General features: G+C 39.5%; 1 protein-coding gene across 3 annotated transcripts; it reads left to right on the top strand.

The window, feature by feature from the left end:
• The first annotated feature begins 197 nt into the window (after positions 1-197).
• On the top strand, positions 198-10,565 carry RAD51B (DNA repair (Rad51) family protein). 3 transcript variants are annotated; one of them, XR_016029767.1, is made up of 14 exons: positions 198-311; positions 523-636; positions 759-911; positions 1,006-1,109; positions 1,189-1,252; positions 1,523-1,578; positions 2,343-2,423; positions 2,945-3,004; positions 3,078-3,169; positions 3,558-3,683; positions 3,949-4,092; positions 9,442-9,493; positions 9,704-9,892; positions 10,088-10,565. XR_016029767.1 is itself a non-coding variant. In XM_088813897.1 (12 exons), exons 1-12 carry the CDS (start codon positions 228-230, stop codon positions 9,483-9,485), a joined length of 1,122 nt encoding a protein of 373 aa, XP_088670023.1. In that variant the 5' UTR covers positions 198-227; the 3' UTR covers positions 9,486-9,633. The 3 variants fall into 3 exon arrangements, 1 of the variants encoding a protein (XP_088670023.1); XR_016029766.1 differs by having other exon boundaries at positions 9,442-9,533; XM_088813897.1 differs by lacking the exons at positions 9,704-9,892; positions 10,088-10,565 and having other exon boundaries at positions 9,442-9,633.
• The last annotated feature ends 4,327 nt before the right edge of the window (positions 10,566-14,892 follow it).

The raw sequence follows: 14,892 nt of genomic DNA, 5'->3' as shown, positions 1-14,892 counted from the left end.
AAAAATTGTGGAGGTGCCCGAGGACCGGTTGAACCGGTCTTGTTGAAATTCCTGATTAATGGGTATTTCATTAGCAGGCCCAACACTTTTGTGGATTACAAACATAAAGCCCGTAATTCCGGGCTTAAAATCGGTGTTCAGCCCAGTCCGTTTTGGCGGGAAATTTGAGCAGAGCCACAGGTGAAATACCACTACTCATACTATTCTAGAAGGAAAATTTTGAGAAAATGGCGAATAAGCTCATCAGTGAAATGAATCTGCCTAAATCAATAGCCAATGTGTTTGCCGCTCGTAATATTATCACTGCCAAGGTACTACTGCGTTCGTGTTCATGTTTTTTTAATTTTTTAGGGCATGAGCTGAAATTTGATGTATCTGTAAAGAATGACAACACGGTTGGAATTGGGCATTTTTTTACGGCGTAATCCAAATTTGGTAAACTCGAATAGGTGTTTGATGCAATCTCTAGGAGTAACGAAAACCTGAATCTCATGATTTTTGTTGAATTTTGTCTGCTTCTAGGATGCATTATCGCGAAGTGAGTTCGAGTTGATGGAGTTGTTGGATGTCGGGTTGGAGGAAGTAATGGTTGCAGTGGCACATATTAGTGAAATTGCGTGCCCACCGAATCAGACGGTAACTGTATTATGGATGAAATTTCGGGAATATGATTTTCATAGTTGTTTCGGTTAGCATATTGATTTTGCCGAAAACTGTTGTATCGTCTTCTTGATAAATTTTTTTGACTGTGATATTAGGCTATGTCACTGCTGGATCACCGGAACCAGAACGAGTACCTGGCAGGCCATCTTCCCACTCGATTAGAAGGCCTTGATGCAGCACTTTGTGGTGGAATACCATTTGGCGTCGTGACAGAGTTGGTTGGTCCTGCAGGAATTGGCAAAACACAGGTAGATTTATGAATCTATTGGAGTGTATTTGTAGTAGATATTTGTGATGGTAGCTTTTGTTTAGTCAGCTAATCTTGTATTATTATTTTTGTAGTTTTGTATGAAGCTCGCTTTACTGGCGTCTTTGCCTACTTCGCATGGAGGCTTAGGTGGCCGTGTAATATATGTCGACGTGGAATCAAAATTTAGTTCGAGAAGGTATCTTTTTTAATCAGCTAACGATACCGAATCCGCCCAGTCTTGCTCCACTTTAAGTGTCTCCACATCTGTGTTTTAGGATGATAGAAATGGGGATTAGTAGTTTCCCTGAAACATTTCACATGGGAGGCCTGGCTCAAGAGGTAAGCAATTTATAATTTTCAGTTTTATCTTGTCACGTTTTCATGCATATCGTATCATTTTGTGATTGTTATGATTCATTGAATTTGCTATTCAACCCAAGAATTTGTGGCTCATGTCCTGAAATATCGTATCCCGTAGATTTGCTGCAATTCTATTCTTGATTTGTAGGATACTGTTCATCATACTATGTTTCTCTGTAGGTGACCTAAGAATGCTGGGTTTATTTACTGCACTTTATTTGAGTTTCTTCTCTGTTTTTTTGGTGGCAGATGGCTGGAAGAGTTCTAGTTTTGCGGCCAGCATCATTATCTGAATTCACTGAAAGGTAGACAACATCCATCTCTATGTGGTTTCTCAGTACTGACTGTATGCAAGTGTAGATAAGTTGGATACATCATAAAAAACACAAAAATATGTCACGTTAGAGTGATATGTCTTTTGCTCGGGGACAAAAGAAAAATGTCAATAGTGATGGTGATTTTGTGATTATATACCTATGAAGACGAAAAAGAATGCCAACCTCATGGATTTTGTTCTTACTTAGTTAATTAGTTATAGCTTAATGTCTCTAATTAAATAAAGTTGTTTTGACTTTAACTAGGTAGTGTGTCATCTGGAAGCTGATAGCATATAGCAACAGTTTCCGTTGCTGTCGGTCCTTTCTTTGCTATTAAATCAGGTGGAAGAGCCTCAACAGACTGAACAACACCAGATAATTATTCATGTCTGTCAAAGAAGCAGTTAGCTGTCATCTTTCCTAGATTTACCTGCATTTTTCAGTGTTAACGTCAAACCAGTCTAACATTATAATCTAAATAAAGGAAATATGCCAACATTAAAAAGCACCCCAATCTCTTGAGGCCAATGGACAAACTGTGTTTCTTCACTGTCTTCCTTTAAATATTCATGTTTATCTTATAATCGTCACGTTTTTAACCTTCTTCACTAGTATCTGGAGTCTGGACTTGTATGTTATACTATATTGTACCAGCCTTAATTTTAAAATGACAAACTATTATTTACCAACTGTTACTTAGAATGAAAATTTGCCTGTTATGTGACCAACTTCATATTTATGTAATTTGACAGCTTGCAACAAATAAAGGTTTCACTCCTCCAGAATCATGTAAAGCTGCTTATAATTGACAGCATGGCAGCTCTAGCTTCTGGGTGATTTATTTTCCCTTTGTTCTTGGATATGCTCATATAAGTTTCATAAATTCATGCTGCTTGTGCTTTATACTGTCCAAGTACATTTAGATACATGATGCATTTGAAATGCTATTAATGTTATTTATACAATTGTTTACATTGCTTCTTAAATAGTTCTACCTTTCTATTTGTTAGATGATACAAGTTTTTTGCGTCTATTGCGTTTATCGAAACTTGACACGTTACATTATACAGTTTTAGCTCATGCACGATATTCCTATGGCAAAAAGGTTTATAATCCTCATTAACGCTCTTTACCTCCGCAATTTTGTGTCCCTAGAATATAGAATACAGAATTTAGATGGCAGCAAATTCCTGAAACAACTCAAATGAATTCTGGTGTTTTCTCCTCTTAATTACAAGAAACCCGAATCACACTTTCAATGCATTACATCTATGCATCATACTATAATTCATATAATTGAATACTATTATCTTCTGATTAATTTTGTCTAAGAAGAACATTTTCGTTCTTGCAGAGAATATGGCCAGGGGCCTCCTAGACATCACCCATTAGGTTGGCATATCTCATATATCAAGTGAGACCTTTTGACAGTTTAGTTTATTGGTTCTTTTCTTAAATCTATTCATTGATTCCATTCTTAAATTCAGATCACTAGCAGAATTTTGTCGGATTCCTGTATTGGTGACTAATCAAGTACGATCTCAAAGCCGTGATGAAGCTTCCAGATATTTATTCCAAGGTAGCTCTTATGCTCCACTAGCCTCAGATATGTTTCATTTTTTAACATATGTTTTCGAAAAGTTTGGCATAGTGTAAAAAATAAAAACCTGTATGAGAGAGATCCAAAGTTCGGCTAATCCTGTTCACAAGTGATTTGACTTCTCATTTTCCAAAGATGTATTGGTTTACTTAGTTTGTAGGTATGATGTATACATTAAAACTGGGTTGCCTTCTACAATATGTTTCAAAAAATAGTTCAGAAAATGAACATAACAAACACATTGTCTGTGCATAAAATGAAAAACTGTTTTAGGATAAACGATACCTCAAAAAGCTTTCTCTTGAACACTTTGCTATTGAAAGTCTTGATGCTTTCTGTTCTGAACAATTTATTATATTATGTCCAGGTGCAGTAGAGGGCAGAGCTGACACTACAGAAGATCCCTCAAATTTTGATTCTCATCTTGTTGCTGCTCTGGGGATTCATTGGGCTCATGCTGTTAGCATTCGCCTTGTCCTCGAATCTAGATCAGGTTTTGTTTCATTTACTATGCAAGAACCAAGATTGAAACTTATTGTGTAGATAAATAGGATTACATGAAGCTTGTATAATTTGTAAAACAAAATGCTTAAATGGCGTGAAGTGAATAACACTACTTTTTCATTTCATAGTAAGCATGATTGACGATCTTTACAATCAATGTGATTCAGAACTCTTGTTCACATAACAGTGCGGAAATCTGTTTACTTAATAGTATTCATCAAATGATTACTGATCGTAAGAATTGTTGGTTGCAGGACAAAGGCTAATAAAGATAGCAAAATCTTCAATATCTCCATCTGTGGGATTTTTCTTCCACATAACTTCATCTGGGATTTCATTGCTTAACAATGAAGGAGTGGAGATGATGGGCCCGCAAGCCAACAAAATACACTGCCAAGGTTTGATACTAAGTCCTCGACTCATGCATATCTTTTAGAGTGGCAGCAGTATAAAGATTGTGATAAATAATTGAAATAAAACCTTGACTCCTACAAATTCGTGCACATCATTTAAAAATAAAACAGTAATGGCTAATCCATCTATAGTTCTCGTTTGCTATTGACTTTGCAATATGACAGATGTCGTGTTTATGTCGTAAATGCAGGCTGATATGCCTAATTGGGCCAACCCAATGGGCCTACAATTTCTTTACCTACTGGGCTACGAGCCCAATATCGAAGACCAATATCACCGAGGCCCAAACACCTTCAAGTAAGGCTTGGGCCCAACAAAGCAAACCCAACCCAATAAACGACATATAAATAGAGGTTTTACTCATTTTATTAAGGTACGTCCTATTAACTGAGCAATACTACAATACGTATTCTCTGGACCATTTCTATGATCAGCACGTCTGACTTGAGCGTCGGAGGGGTTTCCGCCGGATCAACCCCCGGCGTAGTTCACGTGTGTTCATTTCGCAGGTACCTCAGGATCATCAAGTTGTCAAGCTACCGATCCGCTTTGCTCTCCCAATACATTTTCTACACTACCCCAGGTGATCTACTTTTTAGCATCATCATTTTGGCGCCGTCTGTGGGAACGATGCAAACCAGATCACGTAGCCAACAAGATCCTCCTGAGGCGTCTGCTCGGAGAGAAAGTGACACAGCTAACGACCTCCCATCTCGTGGAGGCTCTGGCTTGCCACCTCCTCCACATCCCATGGATCCGCATCGCGAGGTTCAGGTGATCCCCCATCGGGACCCACCACTCGCCGATCCACCGCTCCCTGCTCCTCGAATGGTTCTAATAACCGAGGATGCGCTTCAACGCATGATAGCAGAAACTTCAACTCGCGCTGCCATAGAGGCCGTGACCCAATATATCGCCACGATGGGAGCAAATGCTCCCAACGCGATATCAGCACCTGCTCCACATGTGGAGCCATCTATGGCACCACCGCCGTCGACCCCCTGGGGGCTTACATATGCCCCCAAAATATTTCGCTCGCCAAGGGTTATCGACTCCCTGGGGACTTACATCGCCCCCAAAATATTTCGCTCGCCAAGGGTTATCGACTCCCTGGGGGCTTACATCTGCCCCCAAAATATTTCGCTCGCCAAGGGTTATCAAATCCCTGGGGGCTTACATCGCCCCCAAAATATTTCGTTCGCCAAGGGTTATCGACTCCCTGGGGGCTTACATCTGCCCCCAAAATATTTCGTTCGCCAAGGGTTATCGACTCCCTGGGGGCTTACATCTGCCCCCAAAATATTTCGTTCGCCAAGGGTTATCGACTCCCTGGGGGTCACATCGCCCCCAAAACATTTCATTCGTCACAGCAGGAGCCAACGCTCCTCCTCGTGAGGCCCCACTGGGTCCTCAACATGATCAATTTCTACTTAATTCTCGAACGGTTCAGATAACCGAAGAAGACCTTCAGCGTATGATCACGGAAGATCCAACTCGTGCTGCCACTGAATCAGTGGCACCATATATCGCCAAGGTGGGGCATCTCACCCCAGTGGTCCGTGATCGCCTCATCCTAAATGGGGGGCTATCCCATCCTAAAGTTGGGCATCACATCTCAATGGTGGTACATCCACTTACCTTTCAACCCCAAGGGGTTTCACATCCCATCAAGTGTTTCACGTCCCTAGTTCAAAAACAGAAAAAATGGTATGACGCGCACGCGCGAACCAATGGCACAACCATGCGCATCCACCTCAGACCATAGGTCTCGAACGCCTCATCCTACAGTGGGCAGTTATCCCCATCCTAAGGTTGTGCATCACCCTTACCTTTCAACCCTAAGTGGGTTCACATCACATCTCAAGAGACGAGTATAATCTCCCTACTCAAAAAATAGAACATCCCCAAGGGGGTGCACATCCCATCTCAAGGAACGAGGATAATCTCCCTACTCAAAAAATAGAACATCCCAAGGGGGTTCACATCACATCGCAAGAGACGAGGATAATCTTCCTACTCAAAAAATAGAACATCCCCAAGGGGGTGAATATCAACCACCAAAAAAAAAGAAAAAAGAAGAAGATGAAGAAAAAAGAAAAAAAAAAAAAAGACTAAAAAAAAAAGAAGAAGAAAAAAGAAGAAGAAGTTGAAGAAAAAGAAACAAGAAAAAAGAAGAAGATGGTGAAAAAATAAGAAGAATTAGAAGAAGTTGAAGAAAAAAAAACAAGAACAAGTCGAGCCAAGCCGACCGCCCCCCAAGCCGCGCGCGCGCCTCCAAGTCTCGAGGCGCGCGCGCATCAATTTCTAGATAAAAAGAAAAAAAAAAAAAAAAAAAAAAAAAAAAAAGAAGAATTGCGCAGCAAAAGCGTGCGCGCGTGGCGGAAACGCGCCAAGCGCGCGGCCCCCAGTCCACGCGCGGGTAAACAAAAAAAAAAAAAAAAAAAAAAAAAGGCGGAAAAGTCCTGACAGTCTGCGCGCGTGGCAGCCACGCGCTTACACGTGATTCGCGCGTGTGGGACACGCGCCTGCAGCATTTTCCACCTTGTCAAATCGCCATCACGTCATCTTTCTCTCTCCGAATTAAATGCATGACCCCCCATAAAGCATTGGCAGCTCTTCAACCTATGTCTACGTAAATAAAATGTGGCACAACCCCCAATAAAGTTTTGCACAACTTCTCTCTCCTATCATTAATAGCGCGCGCCTTCCCAAGGCGCTGCGCGTTTGAATGCGCGCGCGCACGTTCTTCCAAGCGCGCCGCCTCCTACTTTGGAGCGCGCAACTCTCGCTATTCTCTACCAAATTACGCGCGGTTTTCACCTTGCTTCACCAAATCGCGCGAGAATTTCAACGCGCTCCACCAAATTTCACGAGCTCTTCAGCGCGCCTCACCAAATCGCGCATGCTCTCACACGGATGAACAAAAAATATTATTTCTCCACACCATGCCAACAATTAATGGTACACCACAACATCGATCTACTCTCGACACGATCCAGTACCCTTTTTCGACTAGACTTCCACATCGACTCGAGAGTGGGGGGCTTGCAACACAACTCCCACGAGGAGCCAATTCCCTCGGGTCTACCATAGCGAGATAACTCCCACGAGGAGACCACTCGCTCCACCCTATAACCCGTTGCGAGGTAACTCCCACGAGGAGCCAACTCCCTCGAGTCTCATAACCACAGCGAGATAACTCCCACGAGGAGACCACTCGCTCTGTCCCACAATTCGCAGCGAGACAACTCCCACGAGGAGCCAACTCGCCCGATACTACAACCCGTAGCGAGACAACTCCCACGAGGAGCCAACTCGCTCGGTACTACAACCGGCAGCAAGACAACTCCCACGAGGAGATAACTTGCTCAGTCATATAACCCGTTGTGAGGCAACTCCCACGAGGAGCCAACTCCCTCGGGCCTACTAAACCAGAGCGAGATAACTCCCACGAGGAGACCACTCGCTCCGTCCTACAACCCGCAGCGAGACAACTCCCACGAGGAGCCAACTCCCTCGGGTCTACGAAACCATAGCGAGATAACTCCCACGAGGAGCAAACTCGCACGGTCATATAACCCGTTGCAAGGCAACTCCCACGAGGAGCCAACTCCCTCGGGCCTACGAACCCACAACGCGATAACTTCTACGAGGAGACCACTCGCTCCATCCTACGACCCGCAGCGAGGAAACTCCCACGAGGAGCCAACTCGCTCGGTCCTACGAACCCACAGCGAGATAACTTCTACGAGGAGACCACTCGCTCCATCCTATGACCCGCAGCGAGATTACTCCCACGAGGAGCCAACTCGCTCGGTACTACAACCTACAACGAGATAACTCCCACGAGGAGACAACTCGCTCGGTACCCCAACCCGCAGCGGGACAACTCCCACGAGAAGTCCACTTGCTCTATTCCACAACCCGTTGCGAGACAACTCCCACGAGGAGCCACCTCGCTCGGCACTACAAATCCGTTGCAAGGCAACTCCCACGAAGAGCTACCTCGCTCGGTAATAAGACTCGCCGCGAAACAACTCCCACGAGGAGACAACTCGCTCAGAGCGACCTCGATACGCACGCTCCTCAGTCGCGCGTCATCCAATGCTTCTACAACTTCGTTGCGAGACAACTCCCATGAGGAGACAACTCGCCCGAAATTCAATATATAATCGCAAGCTCAAGATAGCACGATTACGACCCTAGAAACACTTAGAAATATTATGGGAATCTATATAGCCTGGCCAGCTTGATTACTCAAATTTATCTCCTTGTTTTCGATGGGTCCTTCATTAAAACGTGGCCACGGTCCAAACATACTTACGACCCACGAGTTCTAACAAAGGGCACGATCCCCATATAAAAATCTTGAGAGCCTGATCCCCTCCTCAAGTACATCACGCAGAAGGCTATATGTAAACACATACAAGCAACGCGTCAAAACATTGAAAATGTCGAAAAATAACAACTCCCACGAGGAGAATACTAGCTCCGTGCTATTCCATTATCGTGAGACAACTTCCACGAGGACGTAACTCGATCAACTCGATTACCCCAGAGACAACTCCCCCGAGGAGATTACTTGATCCGTGCTACTACATTATCGCGAGACAACTCCCACGAGGAGATAACTCGATCAACACTATTACCCCGCGACAATACAACTCGCACGAGGAGATAATTCGCTACTACACCGTCGCGGGACAAAACCGACGACTCAATTAACTTATATCGCGGCAACTTTGTCGCGCTATGCGCCAACGCGCATTCACACCCCTCCGACACACGCTCCAACGCATTTTCGCATACCATTAGGCCATACGCCAACGATCGACTTCTACAATTTTTACTCTCGACACGATCTGAGACCCATCACAACATGGCCCCCACATCGACTCGAGAGTGGGGGGCTTAATGATATGCCTAATTGGGCCAACCCAATGGGCCTACAATTTCTTTACCTACTGGGCTACGAGCCCAATATCGAAGACCAATATCACCGAGGCCCAAACACCTTCAAGTAAGGCTTGGGCCCAACAAAGCAAACCCAACCCAATAAACGACATATAAATAGAGGTTTTACTCATTTTATTAAGGTACGTCCTATTAACTGAGCAATACTACAATACGTATTCTCTGGACCATTTCTATGATCAGCACGTCTGACTTGAGCGTCGGAGGGGTTTCCGCCGGATCAACCCCCGGCGTAGTTCACGTGTGTTCATTTCGCAGGTATCTCAGGATCATCAAGTTGTCAAGCTACTGATCTGCTTTGCTCTCCCAGTTCATTTTCTACACCACCCCATATGATCTACATATTAGCATCATCACAGGCCATAGTGGAATAATTAACTGTGACACAGAAGTACTGCAATGAGCAACTCGGTGAGACGGATGAACAAGACATTGAATTTCACCGTTACCCGTAAACTATTCGATTCTCTTTAACTCAGTAGTCATTCTTTTCTCGAATGTGCTCGATAATACTTGCAGCTTTACCTTATCTATGTTACCTGTTTATCCAATCTGTCAAATATGTTTATTTTACTTCACTATTTTTCTAGTAAGATGAAAAAACACTTTTCCTTGTTGCAGCAAAATAGGTTGAGACAGAAGGTGGTAATCTTAAACTAACCCTGCTGATTTATCCTGCCTTCTCCAAGTGGACCAGTACTCTAGGTAAATGGTTTTTGCTGCTTATGACTTGGTATACATAGAATTCTATTTATTTTATCTGCAAACATTATCTTATAGGAAAACAAAGTTACTCGACTTTTTACATATGTTCACTGAAAAATCAATTTTAGCAGCTAACGTAGAACCACATCACTCCGATTTCATAGCAATTTAAGTTGTATATATGGTTATATATATATACAGAAGCGTGCACACACATGAAATCATGTTGTTTTCACTATCGATCTTCTCGTATAGCTGTAAGATTAATGTATTATACACTGTTTGAATAATCACCTGGAGTAACCCTAAATTTAATGCATAATTTTTGCTTAGAGATACTATACAAGTAGTAGGGTCAGATACTTCAGAGAATACCTTTGTAATTTTAGGGATACTTCTTCTAAATCATATTAAAGAACTATAAACCATCTTGCTTGACTGCTTTTTCAAGGCCAGAAAAGGCAAAGGGTACCTTGTGTTATGTGGATTTATTTATTTATTTTTTATTTATATAATTATTTGCATCTATATTCTATATACTAGTTTGCTCACAGTCACACACACATTAATGTGCTACTTGTGTTGTTTGGTTTGCCCACTGTGCCACTTGTCTGGATTATTCATTGCCCTTATATCATATATCCAAGTGTAAAAACCTATGTATCATATGCATCATGTGTCTATTCTTGTTCTGTACTAAAATCTTGTTTTCATCAAACTTTGGCATTATTTTAGGATGTATCTAGACTGGAAAAATGGCTAGATTTTGATGTTATTTTAACTCACACTTTACCCTCTTTTATGTCCATATATACTTCTATATTGCTTTATATCTTATATATAATCATATAGAGAAAATTCAATTTATGAATCTAAATTAATTGCATATCAAATACTAGGGGTGAGCAAGTAAAATTCAATTTGTTTTTCAATCTTATTTATAATTTTGTGTAGTAAAAATAAAATAAAAAATATTAATGATGAATGAAGTGGTTGAGAATTAATGGTGGAAGGGTAATTCGGTAATATTATCGTCCGATGTGCTTTTTTCAAAAATTAAAAGCAGAGATAGGTGGGGGAGAGTACAAGACAACGACATTGGAAAAGGAAAGGTATAGAAATGCAGTACCATAATTTGAAATTAGTTATGGAAATAGATTTAAGTGTATAAAAGGAAAGGTTGACAAAATAAAAAAGAGAAACATATATATATATATATATATATATATATATATATATATATATATACATAGTACGATATTTTCCACGAATGGAGAGCAAGTGATCCACGTCTCCCAAGGTATAATACCTCGTACCCCCCCCCCCCACCCCCACCCCATCTCTGCCGACACACTACCCACCCCCCCCCACCCCCACCCCCACCCCGGTCGCTTCAGTGACTTGTACTTTCCTTAAAATAATCAGATCTTTGTATAACTATTGTTGTTGAAAGGTGGATTGCTCTATTATTGGCACAACTTTGTTGTCAGTCAAATTGTTGGCTGTAAATAGTACTAATATACAGATAAGTAAATATAAGTTAGGGTAAATTACATCCACACCCCTGAGGTATGTTAAAATAATTTTGAGTTTCCTGTAGTATTGATAATTACATTCACCCCCTAAAACATAGTTAGAAGTTCTAATAGGATAATGCATTGGATACATTATTCCAATAGAGTTTCTAAGGACTATTAGTTTCAGGAAGCGATGGAGACAACAAAGAGTTATGAGTGATTTAAGAAATATTGCCGGAGCCATGTCACCCCCTAACTCTATATTGTCTCCACCAACTAGCTAAAAGTAATAGTTCGTTAGAACCTTAACGGAATAACATATCCAATGCATTCCCATTAGAGTTTCTAACTATGTTTCAGATGGTGAATGTAATTATCGCTACTACAGGTTTCTTAAAGTTGTTTTAACATACCTCAGGGTTGTGAGTGTAATTTACCCTATAAGTTAACATATATGAGTTAGAGCTGAACCATGCAACACCCGTTTAAGTCCAGGTGGCAGGTGCGGATTGGGTGGAAGGAGATCCAAGAAAGGATATGGTTTGGTGGATAATCCAATGAGGCCTATCTTACCAGATTTGGGAGAAAATTTAGTTTTTAAAAAAGTGACTTAATTTAAGGTTGGAGAATTACCTCCTTAGGGAGGGCACCCCCAAACAACCTAGTTTTCATTATGTGAATAACTAAACTTATAACTGAAATTGAAAATGTTTGTTTATTTCTGTTTTCATTTCATTTTTATTCGTCAGCCAAAACGAATTTGTGTTTTTTTTTTTTTTCTTCTAAAATTCCTAAAATAAGTTTTCCTAAAAACAACTTTAAACATAGTTTGATTGCTAGGTGTATTTTGCTAATGTCAAATCACGAACGTTACACTTATTTTCAAATTATTCTCCGAAAACATATTTTTTGAAAATAAAAAATATATAACTTCCAAAACCATTCTAAACATTACTTGCGAGGGAAGGGACCCATTAAATGATTCTAGAGCATGTGGGTGGGACCCATCAAATTGCTTATAGTATTAACCAAGGTTGTAAAAATCGGTAATCGGGTCCGAGTCGGTCAGGCACCGACTCACGATTAATCGGTGCGGCGGTGATTAATCGGTGATAAATCGGAAATAAATCGGTGTTTAAAATTTAATATAATATATTTGTAGATATTATTTATAAATACTCAAAACATAGATAAAAAATATTTAAACATAGTTATATCTCGATCATTTATATATTCTAATAACATAATAAACGTTTAATAATAATAAGATCATAATACATGAATATCCTTATAAAATATAAATAAAAAGGCAATTTTTTTTGAATTTACATACATTCTTGGCATACATCATTAGTTCTTTAACAATAATAATTAACATAAACAAAATAAAGTATAAACTCATTTTTTTTTTATTAAAATCCCAACTTTTATTTTGATTTATAAAAAAAAAAAAAAAAAAAAAAAACCGATTTTTGATCGATTTTTTGCCGATTTTTGCCACCGAAGTTTGACCCGCCTTAAAGGTTTGACCGCCTCGGACCGCCTCAAACCGCCTCGGACCGCCTCAGACCGCCTCGGACCGCCTCAAACCGCCTCACAGGCAAAAAACCGATTTTTCAAACCTTTACACTAAAATCGTAAAGGTTTTGGACCGCCTCCGCCTCGGCGGCCGATTAATCGGCCGCCTCGACCGATTTTTAGAACACTGGTATTAACCATAAGGGCAGGGGCGGATCTAGGGGGTTGACAAGTATGCCATGGACCACCCCAAAAAATGAAAATAAATTTGCCTTAGTGGCAAAGATCTCCAAATTGTTAGTTGAGGTCATGAGTTCAACTCCATTATGGAACAAAAAAGTATTGTTTAATTTTTTTGTCTAAATTTCTTCTGAGCCCCTCTCCCATACACACATTATATTATATCTATATTACTATTTAGTCCACCCGAAATTCAAAATATACAAAAAAAGTCCTAACTTTTTTCTTTTTCTTTTTAGCCCCTCTCCCCAAAAACACATTATATTATATCTATATTATTATTTAGTCCACCCAAAATTCAAAATATAAAAAAAAAGTTCTAAATTTTTTCTTGTTTTTTTAGCACTTCTTCCCAAAAACACATTATATTATATCTATATTATTATTTAGTCCACCCAAAATTCAAAATATACAAAAAAAGTCCCAAATTTTTTCTTCTCCTAATTTATCCAAAAAAATAAAATAAAAAGTTTCAATTTCTTTTTTCCCTTCTCCTAATTTATCCAACAAAAAAAGGTTCAAAATTTTTTTTCCGGGGGCGCTGCCCCCGAACCCCCGAAAATTTAACCCCACTATACAGAAAATTCTTGGACTCAGCACAGTCGGCATACCCTGAATTTTCGTCCTGGATCCGCCACTGCATAAGGGTGATAGATGGAAATATTTATTATTTTCATTTTATTTAATTTTGACAGTTGAGGTATTTTAGGAGGAAAAAGATTACAAGCTTGAAGCTAACACTTGTGTCCATGATTAGTAAACCAACTTACAAATAATTAGTCTAACTGTGCCTTAAACATAATCAAATGCATTAATTACTAGTAGTGTATAATTTGAGCATTTTAAAATAGATGCATGAAAAAAAAAATCAAGTAAAAGATTTTATTGGTCAAGAAATCCGAGCAAAAAGTATATATTTGGCGACGTGGCTAATTGAAGTCCGAGGAAACATATTATTATTTTAATGAGGATGATTAGCAGAGATCTGAGTTTGTTTATGAATTAAACTCGTGCTTAATGATTCAAAAGAAAAGTCGTTGGGGGTGGCCCCCACCAAAGTCGCGTCTTACCCTCTTTTATGATTATTATTTTTTTATTTTTTAGTGTTTTGTTTGGGAACAGGTCATTTGGTTGCTTCAGAAAGATGGACAACTGTCTGTCTTTTTCTCTCTCCTCTCTCTCTCTACAACCAGTGGGAAAAAGGTAATTATTTCTTTTACTTTAATTAATGGCATATTTATAAACTAATATGTTTACTTGTTCTAAGTTTTTCGTGAATCACATGTTGTTTATTACTTCTTAATTCTTATATCACACGTTTATATTTTTTTTCGGTTATAAACAGTAGCGAGTCCAGGAATTTTCAGTGGATTAAATGATAAAAATTGAGTGAGCTAAATAAAAATGTATACATATATAATGGAAAAATAAATGTTATTGAGGGTAGACTTGGACTCGAGACACTGAGTATAACTCAAAACATTTTATTTGATAAAATAAATACTCTTCTCCAGTTACGATTGAGTCCGATTTTACCGGACACTAGTTTTCAAGTAGTGTGATGATTAAAAAAAAATATTTTTATCAACTTTAGTTATGAGGATAAGATTAGTTAATATAGGCCTTGTTTGCTTACCTATGTCAAATTACATTGAATTAGGTGAGATTGGATTAATATTCCATTGACTAATTAATTATTTAGTTAGTAAGATGTTTGATTCGTTAAATTAAATTTTACATTAAATTTGTTAAATTCTGATATTAATTGTAAATTGTCTAGAAAGTCTTTTAATAAACAAAATTAAGATATTATTTTAAGGATACAATTGT

Source organism: Erythranthe guttata, chromosome 14 (genome assembly GCF_056151865.1).
Source record: "Erythranthe guttata isolate IM_541 chromosome 14, IM_541, whole genome shotgun sequence".
NCBI classification, from domain to species: Eukaryota; Viridiplantae; Streptophyta; class Magnoliopsida; order Lamiales; family Phrymaceae; genus Erythranthe; species Erythranthe guttata.
The sequence above is the reverse complement of the archived record's forward strand: the minus strand, read 5'-3'. Positions and strand labels throughout refer to the sequence as shown.